Below are 23,936 nucleotides of genomic sequence, written 5' to 3'. Positions count from 1 at the left end.
TCCTAAAAAAGTAGAGATATTTTCTCTTACACTAAATTCCCAACCTATGTCGTTTCTGGAGTTTCTTTTTCTAACTAGTATAATTGAATTGTCCTTTATGCCAAACTCCATGTCTCTTGAAACGTCGGCCTAGTCCTTTTACTTGCCTTCTAAAATGTAGCTTTATAATAACATCTACGTTTGCTTTGTTCTTTTCCATGCTAGTCCTAGGAGTTTTATGATGGTTAGCCATGGAAGAATTCTTGTACATAAAATGTGGAATATCAATTTGCTAGGTTCCTGAGGAGTGCATTTGCCAGATAGCTGATATGTTATTATATAACTCACAATTGAAATCAACTTAAAAAAAACACCTTTTCATTTTGAATTAGGTGATGGTTTACAAGCATACACACTTTGATTCAATTCATCAGTTGCAATCCCCTCAATGTACCATTGCTTATCCCACTTCCTCCCTGTTTCCTCTTTCCATTCCTCCTTCACTCCTAGCCCTCTGAACTTTGTCCTTGGGTAAATGTTGCCCTTTTGATCTTAAATCATTGACTATCCCAATGCAGAGGTGAGTTCGGTTTTAGACTGAAGGGTAAAGGTCATAAGCTTGGGGTGGCGGGTGGGGTCCCACCTGGCTCTATTCAACCAGTAACCCTGGTCTCTTTTATGATTTTGAGTTCTGTCCCCCATTTCTCTCCCACTCTATGCAGGGTCTTTTAATATGACCCTTTAGAAGCAATTGGTAATGGTAGGTAGGCACCATCTAATTCTGCTGGTCTCAGAGTTGTGGGAAGTGTTGTTTGCGTGATCCACTAGCCCATTGGACTAATTGTTTTGTAAACTTCAAGTTAAAAACTATTACAAGAGATAATGAAGGAGAGGTATGCTAAAAGCCATTATAAGATATGATTAAATAACCAATTCACCAAAAGATATAACCATTATAAATAGTTATGCACTTAATGCTAGAGCTCCAAAATGTATAAACTAAACCCTGATGGAACTGAAGTGAGAAATAGGTTCACAAGTCTAACCCACTAATGTAGATCAGGGATAACAACATGGTTGAAGTGCAGCTCTCTGCTACTCTTGTCTTCCCAGAGCTGAAATTGTGCCGACATATGAGGCAGGCAGTTAAGGAAAGGAAAGGGCCAAATCAGAGAGGATCTCAAGGCATTTGGTCTCTTATCCAGAGGTGTTCTGGGATACGGGGCACTTTTAAGTGGAGTGCAGAGCATAAGCCATAACTCCTGACCCCCAAGACATGGACCCCCTTTCTTTTCAGTCCTTAGGGCTGTTAGAAAGTCATTGAACCAAAATAGGCATCTGCTCCATGATACCCTGGACTCTGAAAGAGGTGCCATGACTCCCTGGTCCTGCCTCCTTGGTGTGCCAAACATCCTCAGCAGGATGGCCTTTCAGACACGCACCGTGTTTCAGCCAAGTTGCTTTTTGTATACAGCACTAGTTACTGATCCGAAACATCAAAGATGGGAGGCAGAAAGAGCTGCTCTGGGGAAACAGGAGGGACACCCACAGCAGGGGCCAGGCCGCCCTCGGGTTACCTGCTGATCACCACCATTCCACTGCTTGGCCACTGCATGTGTACCAGACTAGAACTGCGCTCCTCACGGCTTTCAGTGGTTGGATTTTCAGAAGTACACCACCGGGTCTCTGGGTGGAGTTGAACTTCTAACAATTCAGTTAGCAGTCCAGAACACGTGCACCACCCAGGGATTATTTCCAGAGAGGTAGGCAAGGATAATAGTACCGGACCTTTCTAGAACACTTGCAATATGACAAGTCCTTCATATATACCCCCCATGGAGGGCGGTCTGCATGAGTGAGACACAGAAACATTGGAAACATTTCCTGCTTTCCTTGCAGGTAATTCAAAGAACTATCTAGGTGCAGCATGAAGCCACACTAAAGCCCGTACCTTTGCACAGATGTCGTGACACTGTAGTCAACCCCGTCGCTCCAGTGTAACCCTGCTCTCCTTGTACAAAGGGCCGCTCTCTAGAACCCGGGAAGCTTGTTCCTCCTCCTGTCTAGCTGGCGCTGGCCCATGGCCCCTCTGGACCTTCAGGGGCTTCCTGAAACCCTTGTTGTTGTTGTTGTTAGGTGCTGTGAAGATGGTTCTGATGCATAAGGACCCTATGCACAACAGAATAAGATACAGTCTGATCCTCTGCCTACAGTCATTGCTCTGTTTGAGCCCATTATTACAGCTACCATGTCAATCCATCTCCCTGACAGTCTTCCTCTTTTTCATTGACCTTCCACTTCATTAAGTGTGATGTCCTTTTCCAGGACTGGTAGCATGTCCAAAGTCCATGAGACAAAAATCTCGCTGTACTTCTTCCAAGACAGACTTGTTTGTGCCTCTGGAAGTCCATGGTACTTTCAATATTCGTGTCAACACCATAATTCAAGTGCACCAACTCCTCCGCACCGCACCCTTCCATATTCATTGTCCCACTTTCACGTGCACATAGAGAGACTGAAAATAACGTGGGTTGGCTCAGGCACAGAGGAGAGTGTTTACAGGCTGAAGCTCCTCATCCACCAAGTAAACATTTACTGAGCACAACAGGTGTCGTCCCTATTCTAGGTATTTGGAATATACTGGTGAACAGTACAATGATTTCTGCCCTCAAAGAGCTTGTGTGTGTGTGTGTGTGTGTGTGTGTGTGTGTGTGTGTGTGTGTAGAGGACAATAAGAACTACATGCAATAAATATCTAAATTACATAGTAGGTTATCTGTAAGGTACAGATGATACCAGACATTTCTTGATGGACAATTTTAAGTCCAGAAAAATGAGCAAATTCTTTTTTTAAGGAATAACTCTTTTTGGTCTTTTTCTTTTTTCTTTTGAAAGATCAATTTATTGGAGGCTCTTGCAGTTCTTATAACATTCCATACATCAATTGAATCAAGCATATTTGTACATATGTTGCCATCATAATTTTCTAAACATTTGCTTTCTATTTGAGCCCTTGGTATCAGCTCCTCTTTTTTCCTACCCTCTCTCCCCGCTGTAAACCCTTAATAAATTATAAATTATTATTATTTTCATATCTTACACCAACAACTGTCTCCCTTCCCCCATAATTTCTGTTACTCATTGCCCTGGAATGGGGGTGGTGTTAAGTATTGATCATTGCAACTGGTTCCCCCTTCCTATCCTCCTCCCACAACCTTCTGTCTACTCTCCTGGTATCGACACTCCCATTTCCGTTCCTGAGTGCTTTATCTGACCTAGATTCCGTGTGTTGTGAGCTCTTAACTGTGTCCGTGTGTTGTGAGCTCTTAACTGTACCAGTGCATGTGCTCCAGACTAGGCCAAAGGGAAAGGCAGGACTGGTGTCATGATAGTGGGGGGTGAGGAAGCCTCAAGGAACCAGAAAAATATTGTGTTTCATCAGTGCTACACTGTGCCCTGGCTGACTCATGTCTTCCTTGTGACCCTTCTGTGAGGGGATGTCCCATTGTCCACAGATGCGTTTTGGGTCTCTGCTATGATTCAATTCTTAAAGGAGACAATAAACTTGTATCAAATTCAGCTACTTTAATTCAGCAAGACACACCAGTTAGAAACCAATACCAGAAAAATTTAGGATGGTATTCTATAGCTCTAAAATTGGAAACGTTTAGTGAATTTATGAATAACACTAAGACTGAAAATAATAAAATGTGGGGTGATCTATTGGTGGTATTTTAAAGACACAATAAAACGTGTCTTTTATTGTGTCTTTAAAATTGGAATCAACGTCGGTATATGTTAAAAGTTGATAAGGACATGAGGGAAAGGTACAGTACTATCAGGGGGATGGAGGCCACAGGAGGAAGTGCAAGTCTCAGTGGGCCTCATTTCCATGGTGACATTGACCAAAGACTTGAAGGACGTGAGGGGAGTGACCACGATATCTACAAGAAGGACATCCCAGGCAAGCAAGGAGACCAGTGTGGCTGGAGGAGAGAGCGAGGAAAAGGGGGAAAGTAGCTGTATTCAGAGAGGAAAGAAGAGAGAGCAGGTGTGTTGGCATGCTAGGCCACGGCAAAGCTTTTTAGCCTTTACAGTGGAGGAGCTCTGACTACTGAAGGTTGTGAGCAGAGGAAGGGCAAGGTCTGACTCCCGAAACACTGCTCTGGCCACAGTGTTGAGGACAGGATGAAGGTGGTCACGGTAGAAGAGTTGATGAGTTGGCACAGCGTGGCCATAATCCAAGTGAGAGAGAGGATGATCAACCTGGGAGGAGATGAGATAGATATTTCAGAATAGATGTTTCTATTCCGAAAGCAGAGCCAATAGGATGTCCTAATGGAGACTCGGCTTCTAGAGCGCACTCCCTCTCCCAACACCACAAGTCAACATGGCTAAGACTTTCTCTGGTTTCCAGAGAGAGCATGTTTATCACCACATGAGAGTATTCTTAACATGACCAAGGACACCATGCCAAGATGCTAGGCCCTTGGCCAACCTCAGGCTCAAGCCAAGTCCCTGAGAACAGGTGTCCAGTCTGCGCCTCGGTAGCATCCCCATCTCTGTGTGGCTCCTGTGTGGTCCTGCAGCATGTGCCCAGCAGCGAATAATAAAGAAGGAGGGTCTGGAACCAAACTGTCTGGGTTCCAGCCCCTGCATCAACACTTACTGCCTCCATTGCTGTGGACACATGCCTTAAGCCTCATTTTACATTGTGGGTAATGATCTATTTGACTGAATGCATAATGGCCATGCTACTGCATCCATGCTTACAGTTATGGTACTTTCTCAGATGTGGTCCAAACCAGCCAGGAGGGACTTGAGAGCTTAGACATTTTCTCTCACCAAGTGCCTGTCCACCTCCATCTCCTTTGCATCTCAAAGTGAGGCAAATACAAAGCAGAGGAAACCAAATCCACTGCCATCCAGTTGATTCTGACTCAGAGAAGCCCTGTAGGGCAGAGTAGATCTGTTCTGTGTGATTTCTAAGATTGTAGATCTTTCTGGAAGTAGACTAACACCATTGTTCTCTGAGGAGCGGCTGAGAGGTTCAAACCACTGACCTTTTGGGTTAGTTATTTGTGTTGGTCCGGGTAGACGAGTGAAACAAAACCAGGGAGACTCGTGTGTAAGAAAGAGCTTTATATACAAGAGCAATTGAATATTGACAAAACATCCCAGTGTAGTCCAGATCAAGTCTGTAAATCCACCAATCTACAAATTCCTCTTCAGACTCATGAAACATATGAAATGATGCTGAATGCAGGAAGAACACAGGCCAGTGGGAAGTCTTCTGGATCCAGTGGCACTATGAGCATCTCAGTGCTGGCAGGGATCTCCACATGGCTTCTCCAGCTCAGAGACACTAGCTGCCATCACCCTGTCTCCATGTGGCTGGTTAACAGCAACGTCTCCCAAGAAGTGAGCCTGTGTCCCACCTCCAAGGAGTTATTTATCTCCTGGTTGCCTCCAAATGGGGTGTTCAAGGTGTGATATGATTGACAGGAGAAACTCCACCCCTTCACTCCTAATCCTCAAACTGACAGCAGATTATGTAATTACCACACTATTCAGCACTTAACCCACCGTGCCACTAGGACTCCTTAAGGCACATTCACCTCCCTGCAAATACCCCATGCACCACTTAGGGCAACCTGACTCTTCCCTCAAGTTTGGAAAGTGCACAGGGAGCCCCAGGCTTGGTGTGGGGATATCTGAGATAGCTGGTGCTTGTGCTTTCGGTGGGGCCACTGAAGAGGCCAGTCCAACCCTGCGCGTGCAGGGTCTCCTCAGCAGCAGAGACGCAACCTGCAAATGCGCCACCAAGGTGAGGTTTTCTTCTTGTTGTTTGCTTGTTTGTTTTTCCTTCCAGAGAGTCCTAGGTTCACAGGGCCCCTCTTTTTGTTCAGGAAGGATAAGTCGCGTGGAAAGTAACTAGTGAGCAAAACTATGACAACTTCCTGGTAGGGCTGTAACAGTGATGTTTGGGATACTGGAAACATTGTCACAGGAAAGAGTGAGGATCGCTGAAAGGACTGACAACACCGGTTCACTGACACCTGTTCCTCTTCATCTGATTCCCCTGTTTCATTTTATTCGGTATCCCTTATGTTGGAGGCCAATTTCCCCCTCAAAACATTAGGTCATACTTGGAGTGGGGTGGATTGACTTAAAAGAAAGAAAGAAAAGATGACTTTTAGTCACTTGGAACAGCAAAATTACCAGCTGAATTGAAGCTAATTTCAAATGAAATCACTGGTACTCGCCTATGATTCAGATAACCAAAGGCCATGTAGATACTGCATTATGATTAGCAATGACTAGGGAAACCTGTGTTCTAGAAATGTGTGAGGGGGGAATGGTGGTGTTGGTGTTGGTGGGGAGGGATTCTTCCTTATGACTAATTCTAGCCTGGCTTCTAAATCAATAGTGACCTTCTCCAGGACTCAGTAACACAAGTGTCTCCTCAGTCACTAGTAAGAAACTGCTCTACTACACACATATGTGCACAAGCATGTGCTCATTCACCCACAGACCCCACAGACACATACCTCCATCATATGCATCTACTCGAAGCTATGCAGCACCTGTCGACAGGTGCACAACACACATCCCTACACAAACACACCTCTACACAGTGCACGGGATCAACAAATACACACCTGCAAGGCACACATAAACGCCCACATCTCCTGAACATAGGTGTACCCGCAAAGACACACACACAGAGTTTTCTCTTGTTTGCTGCAGGCTATTGTTTCATATGCTGATAGAAGAAGTTCCCTAGGGCAGAGAAGCAGACTACGTCATTTAAATTTGGGTTTTGCCTCACCTTTTAGCATTTCCGGTGATCTGCAAGTCTATCACAAACACCCTAACATCACTGTGGCAGAGCCACAAGCAATACCTTACTCCCATTGCAGTTTGTGAAATCCTTTGATTTAAAATTAGATTAGAAAGGACTAGGATGAGGCGTCCTTTCCATAGAAATTCAAAAATGCTGCTAAGTGCTGATTTGATGCGATGTGCCGACATGGAGCCGCAGAGCTGATTGAGTCAAGTAGGAGACGAGCGGCTTCCAAGAAAACTGTTACAGTAGGAGAAGCATTCCCGACACAGGAATTCTACTGGATAGATGGCAAAGTAGAGAATCTTGGACTTGACCTCTTCATTTATCCACACGTATTTCAGGGCTTTGAAAAACATACAAATGTATTAGCTAAGATTTGTTTCCGCTGTCCAGTTGCAGGAAACCTAAACCAGTGGTGGTTTAAACAAAGTTTAAAAGAGCGATAATCGTCTATCTTGTAGATGTAGGGTTTCTACATCTAGGAAGGTGGCTTCCTAGCCACCCCCCCCCCCCCAGGCTTCTCTCTTGCTGGCCCAACTCCTTCAGCATTCAGGGTTCACTTGGGGCTCCAAGGTGGCTGCTCCAGCCATCAGGCTGACGTTCCAAGAGAAGCAAGAAAGAGCAAAGGAGCAGAAGAAGGGCATCGCCTTCCTTTCAAGGATACGTTCTGGAAGTGTGAAACAATGTAGCCACTTACATCTCTCTGATTAGGACTGGGATACATGATGGCATCTAGCGGCAAAGGAGGCCTAGAAACAGGGCACTTATTCTAAGTGGTCATGTGTCCAGACAGAATCAGGGGCTTCGTTTCTATAAAATAAAAGGTGAATGATTCTTTGGAAATAGCTACTTGTTTCTACCACACACATTACTTTTTAAAAACGGAATAAAAGCCTCTGCCCAGAGGCAATCACTTTGAACATTTTATATGTAACATATTAATAATACATAAGCATATAGAATTTCTATTACCAAACAGAGCCCACTTTTTATTATTCTACATGAACTCTGTCATTCACCTTCATCTAGTAAAATAAGTGTGTTATACAGGGTACTTGGGTCAACAAGTCCTAGTTTCTATGTCCATTGATTTGGGGGCAGGGTAGGGATGCAATTCCACGTCAAGTAAAAAGCTGGAAGCAGTTCACAAGGGCGTGGGATCCCTGGCTCACACCACACACCAGCCATGTAGACATCCCAAAGAATGTGAGTAAGGAAATGGATGCTAGGTGGGACTCGCCAGGGTGGACGTGAAAAAGAGCCGGGAGGAGAACAAACCCATGCTGGCTTCCTCCTCATCTCCAGCCAAGCCCTCAAATGCTGCTAGCTGGAGAACTTGTGATATTTTGGGAAATTATTTTATGGATTCTGCTGTTAATGACCCTTAAAGGCTTTATTCCCTTAGCAACCTCTCCTAGGTTTTAGAATCCGTTTCTAAAGATCAGGGGATTACATTTCAGATAAGCATCCAGAGCGGAAACGTATCTCAGCGGCAACTCAGAAATATCCGTTCCTGTGTGCTCTCATTTAATAGGCCTGGTTTATTTACTCAGCAGCCACAACTGTGTCACAGAAAAGGATCCTGCTTTCTGCTCACCTCTCCCTCCCGATCTACCAAAAGCATCCTCTCACTGTCAACTCTGCCGAACACCAAGTATTTGGTGCCATTCTGCTACAAATCCAAACTCCCCTCTCCTTGTATTTTAGCACCTCCATGATTTTCCCATTGACTCCTGAGTCCTCTTTCCAGTCCCACACACTTCACCAACCCCAAGGGAACCCCCGACCTCCCCCCACCCAACCCCCCCCCCCCCCAGCCCCTTTCTTTACTGAGACTCCTTTTAGGAAATGAGGCTTGGGGAATCTGTTACAAATTGGAATTGTTCCTCCCCAGTGCCCCAAAGTATGCCTTAGTGGCTAGATCATAATTCCAAGTATTATGTAAGTGTTGTCTTCCATGTGGTTTGTGGTGATGATGCGTACAGCCGAATGGACTACAGTCCTCAACTTACCCTAAGGAGCTGCTGCAAGTGTGTCCAGGACTGTGGTGGAGCAAACGGAGGACAAATTTATGAACTCTTCTTACACAAAAGCAAACACTTTGAGGGGATGGATTGCTAGGCCCAGGACTCAGGATCACAGTCTCAGAGGGACACCTGATTCAATTGGTATAACGTAGTTCACAAAGCAATGTCTTACACCCTACTTGGCTGAATGAGGACTGGGTTCTTAAAAGTTCACGAGAAGCTCTCTACGGTGCAACTATGGGCCTCCCTCCATCCAGAGGATGAAAGTGTGATAAAAATCAGAAGACCTGTAGAAACAATTAGTCCTTGACTAAGGAACCATAAAAATGTCCTAATGGACCACATAAAAAACCAGTCTCTCGAAATTTGAGACAAGAACTAGGTGATGCTTAGCAACTGCGACCAACTGCTCTGAGAACGATCACATTAGAAGATCCTGGGTAGAGTGGGAGAAAATGTAGAACATAATTCAAATCATGAAAGAGAGCAGCTTACTGGTTAGCTAGAGTGTGGTGAGATTCCCAAGAAAATGGCCCTTCTCCTTCAAGTCTAGAACTCAACTCAACCATTTAAGATTAAAAGGGCAGCATTTACTCAAGGATAAAATCCAGTGGGCTATGAACTAAGGAGGAATGTAAGCAGGAAACATAGGAAATGGGATATGTATTGGTACATTGTAGAGATTGCAATGGATGAGTTGGAGCAAAATATGCACGATTTATTGACTGTAACCCTCACCTAATTCAAAATCAAAAGGTTTAGTATTAAGGCAGCATCCATATGGTAGCATATGAGGTAGCATACATTGGGCCTCAATGCAAGAACACTTTGTTCTATTAAACTGGCATACCATCATGCTCACCTTTCCAGCACAATCACTGAAGACAAAGCAGGTGCATAAGTAAATGTGGTGAAGAAAGCTGATGGTGCCCGGCTATCAAGAGATATAGTGTCTGAGGTCTTAAAGGCTTGAAGGTACACAAGCATCCATCTAGTTCAGAAGCAACAAAGCCCACATGGAAGAAGCACACCAGCCTGTGTGATCACGAGGTGTTGAAGGGATGAGGTAGGTAACAGGCATCAAAGAACAAAAATCATATCATTGTGAATGAGGGGGAGTGCAGAGTGGGAATCCAAAGCCCTGCTGTAGGCAACTGGACATCCCCTTACAGAAGGATCTAAGGGAAGAGACAAGCCAGTCAGCATGCAGTGTAGCAATGATGAAACATACAACTTTCCTCTAGCTCTTTAATGCTTCCACCCCACCCCCTGCCCCCACTATCATGATTCGAATTCTACCTTACAAATCCAGCTAGAGCAGAGGATGTACACTGGTACATATAAGAGCTGGAATCACAGGGAATCCTGGACAGATGAATCCTTCAGGACCAGTGGTGAGAGTAGTGATACTGGGAGAGCGGAGAGAAGGTGGAGTAGAAAGGGGGAACCGATTACAGGGATCTACAAATAACCTCCTCCCTGGGGAATGGACAACAGAAAAGTAGGTGAAGGGAGACACTGTACAGTGTAAGACATGACAAAATAATAATTTATAAATTATCAAGGGTTCTTGGGGGAGGAGGGGAGGGAGGGGAAAATGAGGAGCTGATACCAAGGACTCAAGTAGAAAGCAAATGTTTTGAGAATGATGAGGGCAACAAATGTACAAATGTGCTTGACACAATGGATGGATGTATGGATTGTGATAATAGGTGTACAAGCCCCCAATAAAATGAATTTTTTAAAAAAGAAAACAAAAAGTTAACAATGTCACATGCCAAGGATAATTCAAATAAAAGAAATTCCAATTGAAAAATAATAAGACAAATGTGAAAATTTAGTGGTAATGTGAAAATAAATATAATTTCAAAATGCAACAAGGATACCTATTGAATTGGAAGATAATTAAAAATTAATAAAACCCAGCGCTATAAAAGCTGCAGAGAAACTAGTACGACCATAGAATGCTATTGGTGTTGTAAATTATTGTTATCAATTTGAAAAGCTATTGATGCATTTCAAGAGTCTCGTGAATGTTTCTTATAGCTGACAATGTTTATGTAAATATGTTCATTTACGATGCCAGAAGACGACCCCCGCCCCAGGCAGAAAGGCACTCAACATGTGACAAAGAAAGAGCTGCCCTCTCAAAGCAGAGTCGCCCATAAGGAGGAGGCTGGAATAAAGCCTTCAGGGCCTTCATTTGCTGATGGTGTGTGACTCAAAATGGGAAGAAACAGTTGCAAACATCTATTAATAACTGAAACTTGGAGTGTAAGAAGTATGAAACGAGGAAAATTAGAGGTTATCAAAATGAAATGGACTGGAGAAAAATCAATGTCCTAGGCATTAGTGGACTGAAATGGATGATACTGGCCATTTTGAATCAGAAAATCATATGGTTTACTGTGCCAAGAATAACAAATTCAAGAGGAATGGCATTGCATTCACTGTCAAAAAGGAGATCTGGCAGAATACTGGGCGGTATTTTGTTCTGTTGTACACAGGGCCACTATGAGATGGAACGGACTCGACAGCACCTCACAACAACCAAAACTATATATGCCACAATGCACAACCCCAAAGCCTCACAATTGGACCTATCAGTAGCATCGTGGTAAATGGAGGAGAGAGTGAAGTTGCCAAGGATTTCATCTTGCTTGGATCCCCAGGCAGTGCTTATGGATGCAGCAGTCAGGAAATCGAGGCAGGCACTGCTTTGGGTCAGTGGGCTGCATCAGACCTATTTAAAGCGTTGAAGATCAAGAATGTCATTTTGAAGGCTAAGGTGCATCTGACCCAAGCCATGGTATTTTCAGTTGCCTCATATGCATGCGGACATTGGCATTGAATAAGGAACACTGAAGACAAATCAGGGCATTGGAATCATGGTGTTGGTAGAAAATATTGAAAGAACCACGAACCACCAAAAGAGCAAATAGATTGTCTTGGAGGAAGAAGAGCGAGAATGCTCCTTGGAAGCAAGGATGGCAGAACTTGGTCGCAGGGACTTTGGATATGCTATCAGGAAAGGTGAGTCCCTTGAGAAGGACAACGGGCTTCATCAAGTAGAAGGGCAGCTCAAAAGAGAAAGGCCCTCAGTGAGATGGATTGACACAGTGGCCTAAGCAGAGAACCGATTGTGAGGATGGAGGGGTCCCGGTGATGGTCCGTTCTGCTGTCCAGAGGGTCAGTATGAGTTGAAACAGCATGATGGCACCTCACAGCAAGACCCAAGGTGAGCACCACACCACGGAGGAGCCGCTGTAAAATGTTGCTCATCGTAATATTGGACTTACAAACATTAAACCTCCGTTGTTTTGAACACACATATCCAAAGGAAAGCCTCTTCTTGATCTTTGAATCTATATATGCACACATTTAATTCATATTTGTCTGACTTTCCTGTGAGGTAATTGATATATATCTTGTATATAATGAATTTGTCTAATTACAGAAGTGATAGGTATCTAGTTTGCCATCTAGTTTAAGGGTAACCTTTATTCTTATACAAAGCAGAAGTATTAGGGTAAGGTTGGCATAGGGCATCTCAGTGGTAGATATTTGGAATCACTCACCAGATTCCAACTCAATTCCCCTTCCAAGACTACTAAGGGAATTATGGCCAGTATCTATGAGTGAAAGAAGCAGGGACCAGCATAGAGGGACCCCCTGAGCTCAGTGACCCACGTCCTAGGAGCTGGAGAAGATGATGACAGTGCAGTTTCTCCTTCTATGACTCACCAGGCCCCACCTGCCTTTATGGCCCAGGCAAAGAGTGAGGCAAATCTGCACCCTGTGGGGGGAAGCCAGCCCCCACAACTAATTGCAGGTGCTCAATTGTATGGCTGACATTTATAAAGATTATAATAAAGTCATAGAGAGCATGAGAGATAGAGGAGAGATTGAAGTAATGGAATCAGACACATTTCATGGTAGCATGCTCACCTTAGCCCCGCTTGTTGGTCCACATGGAGATGGGAGACCAGAGGGCAGGAAAGAGGGGGAGGGGAAAGAGGGACAAGGGGAAAGGGAACAGGGGAGCGTGGACTGGGGGAGAGTGGGAGCCAACAAGAAACCAAGGGGAATCATTCTTGCTAACCCAGGCTTATATATCTTTGGGGGGCGTGCAAGCCCACTAATTACAGGTAAAGACATACATCACAGGAAGGGGTTGCACTGTAGGTAATACAGCAATGAGAGGGGACAATCTAGGGAAATTCATGCAATAGGAAGGGGAGGGATTGGGGGCACACATGTGTCAAGAAGGTCGGATCCTAGATTCAGGATGGCAGTCTAACTTTGGATGTCACTGAGCAGGTTTGACCTGTTCTCTGGATCTCCATAGAAACCATTATCAGTAGGGTGTGAACCCCACCTAAATGGACCAGACTCAAGGTCACAAGCCTTTAGGGAGAAGTAGCCCATTGTCCTTAACAGCAGGGAGGGAAGGGAAGGGGGGGCCCTACCTGTGGTGGGCCCAGACAGTTGTCTGGCAACTGACTGCCTTCAGGGAGGATGTCTTTAAGCATCTGGCCTCCCACCATGTGCTGGCAAACAGCCTCTAATGTTCCACATATCTTTGGAGGTGACAAAGCTGGGGAAAGTCTCTTTATAATCCTACAGCGCCCAAAGTGCATCAAGGTCAAGCCAGCAAAGTGAGAAAAGCATCCTTTTCTTCCCTATAGCTCTTGAATTTACCAAAGCGCCCCCCCCACACACACACACAAGCAGTCCTTAGTAAATATGGTGCTGAACCAATTGAACCCACTCTCAGCTCAGATCTCCTGCTGATGCCCTCTTTGCCCTTGGAGAGCGCACTCCCCCTCTCTGAACTGCAGTTGTCACATGTGCAAAGGTAATAGCCCCAAACTCCACGCAATTGTTTCAAAGAACTGAAGGAGGTAATGAGTATGAACCCACTTTGTGAACTTGAGCACCTTGAAAATGTAGAGCAAAAAGCTTTAGACGACTGTCTCTGTGCTGCTTTTCAAACATACCAAGTGGAACCAACTTTTTACTAACATTCTCAAGTCCACTAAAGTAGGTAACCTAATTGATCCATGAAACTCAAATTATTTCCACTCTTTATAAAAAGACATATCTGTAAACACTGTCAATTTTATTGTTTTATTAAACATTATTGTGTTGATAGTGTATTTTTATTGTGGTTTGGGTGAAATTTTACAGAACTTTAGATTTCCGTTCAACAGTGTATACATACGGTATACATTTGTGACATCTGATGCAATCCCTCAATGTAACTCCCTTCCTTCCTGGGTCTCCGTTTCGGTTCATTTTTCTTTCCTACCCTTTGCTGCTGTGTTTTTCGGTCTTGTATGGTTGCCCTTTTGATCTTGTATGGCCGATTGTACTGAGGAATACATTCCTTCCTTATGTTATTATTCACTTCATATGCCTGAATATTGTTTGGCTGAAAGTTGATCCCTGGAAGGGGAGGAGGGAGAATTGAATTCCGTTCTAGGATTAAAGATTGTCTGGGGAGTAAGTCTCATGATTCCACTCGTCTCTATCAATTCAGTAAGTCTGGTTTTAAAAATGTATTTTAAAAATTCTGTTCTATGTTTTGTTTTGATCTTTCTCTGTCCAGGTCTTTCTATTGTGATTTTGATCAGAATGATTTGTAATGGTAGCGAGGCACCATCTAGTTTTCCTGGTCTCTGGGTAGTAGAGGTTGTCCTTTAGTCCTTAGGATTACCATATATACTGGAGTATATGCTGACCCAAATATCCACCGAGGCACCTCATTTTGCCACAAAAACTGCATTAAAAATGTGCTGAAAAACTTGGCTTATACTTGAGTATATACCATTTCCTTGAGTCTTTAGTTTTCTTTACCTTTCTTTTCTGTGGGCAAGGAGAGACCATCAGTTGCTTCTGAGAAGGCTCTGTGCCAGCTATTAAGACCCTAGTTGATAATCACTGACGTAAGATATAGAACACTGTTTGTAGACTATGGGATGCCATTGACCTAATTGTCCCTTGAAACTGTGGTCCTAAATCCCCTTTCCTAAAGCATCATTTTTTCAAGGTGCTTTGTTATAGCTAAGAAGTTTCAAAACATTGCCAACTATTGCTTGATAACAGCCTTGGATATATTTACTGCATGTGGGTAGAAATATCCTCTGTGGACCCTGTGGTGCTCATGGGTGCCCTCCCACTCACCTTTTCCCATCTCTTCAGCTTGCCTGTCCACCAATGCCACCACTCCAGTGCGGTTACTGTGATTTTTTTCTACACTTACTTTTGTTGTGTTTTATTCTTGTCTGTCTCCCAGTGATTTCTTTTGCCACTGTTCATGGGTCCTTGTGCTTCCCGCCTCCTTGGACAACTGATTTCATGTCTCTGAACTTCACTTACCCCATGAGTGAAGGTAACAGTCCTTGTTGTATACTGCCTTTCCCTTCACCACATTTGTGTTAGGCTGGGTTGTCCAGAAAAGCAAACCAGTGACATTCATCTGTGTACAAGAAAGAGCTTCATATAAAGAAGCAACTTTACAGAACGAAGGCACCCTCACCCAGTCCAACTCAAGTCCATCTTGCTGATACTAGCCAGGCTCTCTTCTGATCAATGTAGCTGATGACTGATGAAACTGAAGACTCAGAAAGGTGAAGTGGGAAGCAGGGAGAGCCCAGGCCAATGGGTGCAGAGTTGTGTGGACCCAGGTCAGTGGAAACACGATAGGGTTGATAGCTCTCCGGGGGCCATCCTTGGAGGCAGGCACAGAGTCCCAGCAAGCAGGAAAGAAAAAGGGGAAAAGAGGAATCATCTCTGATCTTGCTCCTATACAAAAGGCCACAAGCCCAAGAAGGTGTCATCAGGCTACTACTTGGTTGATTGGCTTGACTCCAACCCCCAGCCAAGAGCGTCTGGCTGGTCCCTAACTTTATGGGTCTACTCTCTAGTTAGTGACTGCCATCCTTTCCTTTCCCTTTCTATCCCTGGTCACGATCAAAGGATGTTTCTGTGTGCAAACCTACTCACCCCTTTTTATAAGAGTGATCTCATACAATAGTTGTCTCTTTGTGATTGACTTCACTTGGCACAATGTCCTCCAGGTTCATCCATGTTGTGAGGTAGTTTTAGGGTTCCTGGTTATTTTTTAACTTTGCATGTTATACAATGGTGTGTAGTATGTACTATGGTTTGTTGATCTATTCATCTGATCATGGGTATTGACATTATTTCCATCCTTTTGATTTTGTGAATAATGTTATAATGAACATAAGTGTGCATATGTCTTATTGTAGATACTGTTATTTTGCCTGGTTTTGCCAGGGGGAAAATGCTCCCACCACGGCATTAAATTAAAAAATTCCACTTCCCCACACAGTGTTCTTCATACTACAGACATATAGTAATAAAAATACTTCTTTTATGAGTTTCATAGAGCTGACCTCCAAGTAAAATAATCCATTGAGGTGGTGACTGCCCACTCAACATGGAGAAGGACCATTATTGGTATATTGAGCTCTGGTGGTGTAGTGGATTACACCACAAAATCAGTAGTTCAAAGCCACCAACCACTCCATTGGAGAAAAAGAATGCTTTCTAGTCCATGAAAAGTTACAGTCTTGGAACCCTCCATAGGTAGTTCTACCCTGTCTTATTGTGTTGCAATGAGTTGAAATAAACTCAGTGGCAGTGGGTTTGGTTTGGATTTGGGGGGAAGTAGGTCACCTTGGACATTATGACAAGGTGATGCCTGAAGAACATGTGTAGACAGAACGTGTAGGCATTGTGAGTATCATTCATCCATCTCCACCTGTGTGCCCCAAACGTTAGGCTCCATACAACACCCTGGATCTGAACAAACACAAACACTGTACAACGTATTTTCTTTCAAGCAATTTCATACATCTCACCAAGCACCTCCTGTCCTCTGAGATGTCAGGTACCTGTGCACCACCAGATAGACTCGTACTTGTCTGTACCACGTGTCTCTAAGAACCAAGCAGAGGGAGTGTATGTGTCTTTGTCTGTGTCCAGAGAAAGAAGCCATAATTGTATGTATGAATCTTTTGAATCTAATTTTATAAAACTGTAAACACCAAACAGCTCCGAGTCTGTAAGACAGAATTAACTGATAACAATCTGGGTCAAGAGGGGCATACCTGGAAGATGGCTATGGACTTAGAAGAGAGAAAAGAAGCCTGTATTGTGCTATCCTGAGAGCTACAGTAAAATCAAGAGTCCAGGACCACAAGCCGGATCCTGAGCTTGGAGTGCCATGATAAAGCCACAGAGTTCAAGGTGCCAAAAGAAGACCAAGCACTCCCCTTCATCTTGGATTTTCACATTCATAATGTGCAAAACATAAGGTCTTTAGAGGAGACTTGGCTAGAACTTGAATTTTTTCTGACTTACTTGAATCTGGCTTGCTGCTACAATTTCTTTATTATAACTATCCCAAACTCCAATCAGTTATTTCAGGATTTTACTGCACATTAAACTGACAGTGGTATTGTATGATCTAACCCTGGATATAACCCTAAACAAGCATGTTTCCACGTTGTCATGAATAGGTAGTGCTGGAATGACGAACAAAGGTGCCAGAGGATATAATGAGTGTGCCACCAAGAATTTAACCCATGACTGCTACCCAGAAAATAAATTGTACAGACCACAAAGCATAACCAGGACCAGACAATTTGGTAGGTGTTGTATGTTACAGCCATATATTAAAAATACAAAGAGCAGAGAATCCTACTCAAGGTAGTTCAGTCTTCGGAAGAGAAACAAGGACAGGAAGAGAGATCTCAAAGCAGTCAAGGCATATGGATTGCCGGACTCAGAAACCAGACAACTCAGGGCGCTCCCTCCCTCTGGCAGTCATTGGAGCTCCTTCTCTGTTCTCGCTACACACATGAGCTGGCTTTCTCTCTTTACTCATTTAACACAAGGCCCAGAGGAGTGCTCCAAAGTTACCAGAGCCTGCGGCAGTGATTGGAGATAGTCATCAAGTCTCTTCATTGAACTTTGCAAGAGGGAAAATGTGATCAGTGGCCTAACAAAGGATAGCTGGTCTGATCTAGCCTTGAGTCACATGTCAACCTCTTCTCACAAGCCAGTCTGGGTACAGAAAATATCACGTGGTTCACCTGCTGAATCTTTTAGCAGACCACTGGCAAAGCAGATACTTGGGAAGAAGCTATGGGCAGGGTAATTACATCTATCTGCTCATTACCCTTGGACCACATGACTTTCTGCTTCCCCATCTTCTGTCTCTCAGGCGACTAGTGGATATGGGGGAGATAATGTGGAACTTGAAAGCATGCAGCATGCACCATATGCGCTCCCAGACAAGATACTGGCCTCTTGTAGAGTGGCCACAAACTGGCATGTGCTAAAGACCAAATATAAACTTTCAACCAGCATGTTTGTGCGCAATTCAACATGTGTTGTTTTCTTTCTGAAACCTTCAAGAAATCCATTCTTGGCAATGTTGAAAACCTGGGAGTATCCAAATTGGGGGGGGGGTGTGGTGTCTTCAATATCAAACACACTCCCTTCTGCTGCATTGTGGAAAAGTTCTTAGTGCCTACACATAGTTGTGAAAATGTAAAATACTGTTACCTGGGAAGCACTGAATATCTGTCAGTGTTGTAAAGGGTGGATGTGGGTGTGACCAATATCTGAATTGTATATGAAAAAAATGAATTAGCAAAGGTTGGGTTATGCATATTTTAGCACAAGAGAAGAAAGTAACATTTACATATCACAGTGAATTCCCCTCCCATTGGGCCTTATCTGATTACTTTGAAAAGTGGCAGTTAACATGCCATCACAGTCATTCAACCCTGAAATAACACCCTTGGCTCTCTGAGATGACATTCTTGCACTAAAACCCAAAGTGACTCTTTTCAGAAACTTAGGACATTTGCTAACTTCTGGCTTTATGAAAATGGTGGTGTGTGGATTCTGTAAACTCTTTAAACAGAGCAATCCCATGTAAGCTCATTCTGTGGTCGAACATGGACTATTGTGGCAAAGGACTGAACTGTTTACTGCTCTTCATTTCCATCGTGAAGTTCACTTACATTCTGCAGGTAGATGAGGATCTGAGGGGCCAGAAGGAACCCCCTCAGTGCCACTGAGGGGATGTGGGCTCGTAGTAACCCGATTGGAAAGGGTGGAACTTCCCCTGTGAGTTTCTGGGACTGTAACTCTTTAGGAGACTCCAGGAGCTGCTGGTGGTTTCGAACAGCTGGCCTTGCAGTTAGCAGTCCATGTGCAGTCACTCTACCACCAGGGTTTTTTTTAGAGGGAACAGACCACAGGAGGGGGGGAGGAAACCCCTCTCCCCAACCTGTGGGCAGTCTGGATTTCCCTCAGAAGCCCAGAGGATAGAAGTAAATGGAAGCGGAAACAGGATACACAGGGGGAAATGGAAGAAACACCGATAACAGATGCCAACTCTCAGCTTCCCGGAGCACTTGTGCTCTGACAAGCACAGCATTTGCGTCTGTTCAGTGGAGTAACGATTTAGCTCTTCGTCAAGCAGAGCTATTGGGAAATGAGGTTGATTCCCCACACTGCCCGAGTTAAATACTTGCATTTCACCAACGAAATAAAACACCTTGAACCAAAAGGATGATTTTTCCCCCTCTTGGCTGAAAATAAAATTCCTGCCTACTGAAGCAGGAGGCAGCTGAGTTATCACATTTCTGCCCTGTGATTTGTTTTATAGGGTACTAATTAACAGGGCCAAGTCTGCTGCCAGCAAAGTAAGTCACATTTTGCCATCTTCTTCTCCAACAAGACACAGACCTGGTCTTTAATTAAAGAGCAGATTCCAAGGGCACTATCAGCTGCGGGGGAATCGAGAAAACAAGCGCTGGGAGGAGAGCAGGGCTCAGCCCTCTGTGTTGTGAAACTGCAGACCGGAGTGGGAGAAGGGGAGGGCTAGAGGGAGAGGAGGCGATCACACAGGGACCCTGTAAAGAGATGGTGTTCCTAGAGGTCCCTGTTTTACTCATCTTTTCTGTTCCCCTTCCTCCCTGGCTCCACTTAGCTGACACTCGTCCCTCAGGCGGTTGCTGACTGCCATGGGGCCTGCTCTAGCTCAGGGCGACGCCATGGGTGCGCAGTAAAACTGTTCCTTTGGAGTTTCCAGATGGTGACATCTCAGAAGCAGATCACCAGGCCTTTATTCCAAGGCGCCTCTGGGTGTGTTCTAAGGGCCAGTCTTTCTGCTAGCAGTCTAGAGCTGAACCTTGTGCATACCCCCATACAAAAACCCAAACCCCAAAATGTATTGCTATCGATTGATTTCGACTCATAGCAACCCCATAAGGGCAGGGTAGGTTTCCAAGATGGTAACTCTTTCCGTAGAGTAGAAAGCCTCCTCGTTCTCCCGCGCATCAGTTGGTGGTTCTGAACTGCTGACCTTGTAGTTAGCAGAACAACTGTACTCATGACACCAGGACACCTTCAGGGGCTATAAACCAAACCAAAAACTCACCGCCATCGAGTCAATCGATGCCCACTGATAGCGACCCGTTTAAAAGCTCTACACATCCTTCGAATCTTTGTTTTTTGGGAACATTCACAATTCAGGGAGCATTTTGGCCCACCACATTACAACCTAATCCTGTCTGCTCACCGGTCTTTGACCCGGCGCATCCCTCACCCTTTCCCTCCCAGATCACGGTCTTCCACACTCCCGCCCACCCACCCCGTCCCCTCCCTCCCCCGCGGGATTTGAACCTGAAGCTCCAGATCCTGCTTCTACTGCCTCGCCTACACCACAGAGCCGTCTCCTGGGGGGAGGGGACAGGCTGCGAGGGTACGGAGAGTGAGTGCCTCGCTCCCACTCGGGAGCGGGAGTCTGACGTCACCACGCTCTGGCTGTCAATCTCCAGGCGGGCGCGCAGCCCGCAGCCGCCAGTTCTGTGCCGGAGGCTCACTCGCGGCAGCGCGGGCACAGCGACAAGCGCCCCGCGCTCCGCTCGGCTCCGCCTCGGCCCCGGCCACCTACGGCAGGCAGCCTCTCCGTCCGCCGCGGGAGCGCAGCCCGGCGCCCCGCCACGGAGCTCATGACCAGCGTCTTCCTGCAGCCTTGACTCCGCAGGTGAGCGGCTGGGCTCCCAGTAGGAACTTTTAGGGTGTAGGAAAGGGAATGGGATGAAGAATGTCCAAAGGTCTGTGCTTTCCCAGAGTCAGAGCAGGGGAGCTACGCTTCGCCCCCCATCCCCAAACACCCCAGCTTCTACTCCCCTTTCCGGGGTCTGCGTTGACTGCGGGCCCCGCTCCGCACAGTCGCCGAAACTTCGCTTTCAGCACCGCGGACAGCGGCACCGCCCGGGGAGAGCGCCCTTGCGGAGGGAGCTGGCGGGAGCCAGCGGGGGGTGGGGAGGGTTGGGGCTGGGAGGGACCCTCGCCCGGGCTGACACCCCTCACCGGAGCGGTCAGGTGCGCGTCCCTTTGCAAGCACACCCAGGGGACTGGTCTGTGTGCGTGTGAGTGCATGCTATCTGTCCCTCTGTTTGGCAGAAGCTCAGGTGTCTGTGCCCGGAACTGGGTGCATTCCTCCCGCGCACTCCACAGGTTTGCCTTTCTTGCGGGCTCGCTCGCTGGTCTGCCTCTCTACCGAGCGCGGGGAGACCGCCCGGGAAGTTCTCCCGGGGGTCGGGGCCGTCTACCCGAGCAGTGCGATCCCTCTCTCCGCAGGGTGCAGCGTCTAGCCGAGATGAACGCGAGCGCCTCCTCGCTCAACGAGTCGCAGGTGGTGGCGGCGGCGGCCGAGGGAGCGGCGGCGGCGGCCACGGCGGCGGGGGCGCCGGACACCAGCGATTGGGGACCTCCTGCCGCGGCGACTGCGCTGGGAGGCGGCGGCCCCGCTAACGCGTCGCTGGAGCTGTCGTCGCAGCTGCCCGCGGGGCCGCAGGGGTTGCTGCTGTCTGCGGTCAACCCGTGGGACGTGCTGCTGTGCGTGTCGGGGACTGCGATCGCGGGCGAGAACGCGCTGGTGGTGGCGCTCATCGCGTCCACCCCGGCGCTGCGCACGCCCATGTTCGTGCTGGTGGGCAGCCTGGCCACCGCCGACCTCCTGGCGGGCTGCGGCCTCATCCTGCACTTCGTGTTCCAGTACCTGGTGCCCTCGGAGACCGTGAGCCTGCTCACCGTGGGATTCCTCGTGGCCTCCTTCGCCGCCTCGGTCAGCAGCCTGCTGGCCATCACGGTGGACCGCTACCTGTCCCTGTACAACGCGCTCACCTACTACTCGCGCCGGACCCTCTTGGGCGTGCACCTCCTGCTGGCCGCCACCTGGACGGTGTCCATCGGCCTCGGGCTGCTGCCAGTGCTGGGCTGGAACTGCCTGGCCGAGCGAGCCACCTGCAGCGTGGTGCGCCCGCTGACGCGCAGCCACTTGGCGCTGCTCTCGGCCGCTTTCTTCGTGGTCTTCGGCATCATGCTGCACCTGTACGTGCGCATCTGCCAGGTGGTCTGGCGACACGCGCACCAGATCGCGCTGCAGCAGCACTGCCTGGCCCCGCCGCACCTCGCGGCCACCAGGAAGGGCGTGGGTACGCTGGCCGTGGTGCTGGGCACTTTTGGCGCCAGCTGGCTGCCCTTTGCCATTTACAGCGTGGTGGGCAGCCGCGAGGACCCAGCCGTCTACACCTATGCCACTCTACTGCCCGCCACCTACAACTCCATGATTAACCCCATGATCTATGCCTTCCGCAACCAGGAGATCCAGCGCGCCCTGTGGCTGCTGTTCTGTGGCTGTTTTCAGTCCAAAGTGCCCTTCCGCTCCAGGTCCCCTAGTGAGGTTTGAATGCTGTCTCCGCCACCATCCCCACACCACCACCACCACCCCGCAACAGGTCGGCCTTGCGTGAAGTTCTCAGTGCCTGCTGCTGAACTCAGGATGCCAGTGGGTGAAACTGTCTTTGGGAAGAAAGCCTCCACAGGAGAGAAGCCAATCAAAACAGAGAGCTCAACAAACTCACAAGGACAGAGGCTTGTTGGCACTTTACATATACAGTGTATACACGTGTACATATATATACAAATATTTGTATGGCCAGGAAGCGTTCAGGAAGTGGAGCTTCCTGTTGTGTGAAACCAACAAAGATGTGGTTGTGTACTCAAATTATACATCACATTTGTCCAGTGAAGACATGCCAATACTGCTTCAGGATAGCACTTTATTTTTAGCTGCTGAGCTGCCCAAACAGTGTTGCCATTCCCAAGGACGAGGGGGAAGGGGGGGTGGGAGAAGAAGCAATGTATTTTTATTGTATGTGATAGAATATTTTGCTGCACATGTACCAACAAATTACATATTTTGTACGCCAATAAACACATTGTCAAAATATGGTTTGTGTGTTTGTGTGTGTGTGTGTGTGTGTGTGTGTGTGACTTCCTCTGGAGGAAAGCTGAATTATCCGCGTGTTTATCTTGAAGGTGTCTGGTGTATAATTTCCTCCCTGAGAAAATAGAAATGTAAAAACTCATATGTAGTTGTCCATTGTTCATACATTTTCAGACAAATATCTAATCCAGGTCATCCTCCGGGGCCGGGGAGACAGGAACGCACTCACGGGCAGTAGGAACCGAATATGAATGACTTGTTAGTGCCGTTACTGCAAATGAACCTATGCCTTTGGTACCTTTCGGGTTGCTAACTGCAGTCAGTAGTTCAAAGCCATCAGTCGCTCCTCTGGAGAAAGACAATGCTTTCTACTCCAGTAAAGAGTTCCAGTCTTGGAAACCCATAGGGGAAGTCCTACCCAGGCCTCCAGGGTGGCTATAAGGCAGAATCAAGTCAATGACAGTGAGTCCAGGAGTTTTTCTTGTAGCTGAGTGTGAACCCAAGATGGTGTGTCACCACATGGGCTTGTGTGGATCCTGAAGCCACAACTTTGCAGCTGTCATTTTCCCAGTCTGGAAATATTAGTTGTTTGAAATTCATATCAACTATATTGTTGCTGGTTAGGTCTTATAGCAAAATGCTCCAAGACAGACAGACTTGTGATGTATTTTTGTGATCATGAGGACATGGAAAGCAAGGCCGGCAGTCTCTCTGGAGGCATTAAGATCCGGAA

General features: G+C 46.5%; 1 protein-coding gene across 1 annotated transcript; it reads left to right on the top strand.

Annotated features, from left to right (window-relative positions):
• Positions 1 to 21,571: 21,571 nt before the first annotated feature.
• On the top strand, positions 21,572 to 22,663 carry GPR6 (G protein-coupled receptor 6). Its single transcript, XM_075553989.1, has one exon. It carries the CDS (start codon positions 21,572 to 21,574, stop codon positions 22,661 to 22,663), a length of 1,092 nt encoding a protein of 363 aa, XP_075410104.1.
• Positions 22,664 to 23,936: the final 1,273 nt, after the last annotated feature.

The sequence above is a fragment of the Tenrec ecaudatus genome, chromosome 7 (assembly GCF_050624435.1).
Source record: "Tenrec ecaudatus isolate mTenEca1 chromosome 7, mTenEca1.hap1, whole genome shotgun sequence".
Lineage (NCBI taxonomy): Eukaryota > Metazoa > Chordata > Mammalia > Afrosoricida > Tenrecidae > Tenrec > Tenrec ecaudatus.
This window is presented reverse-complemented; position numbering and strand designations above follow the sequence as displayed.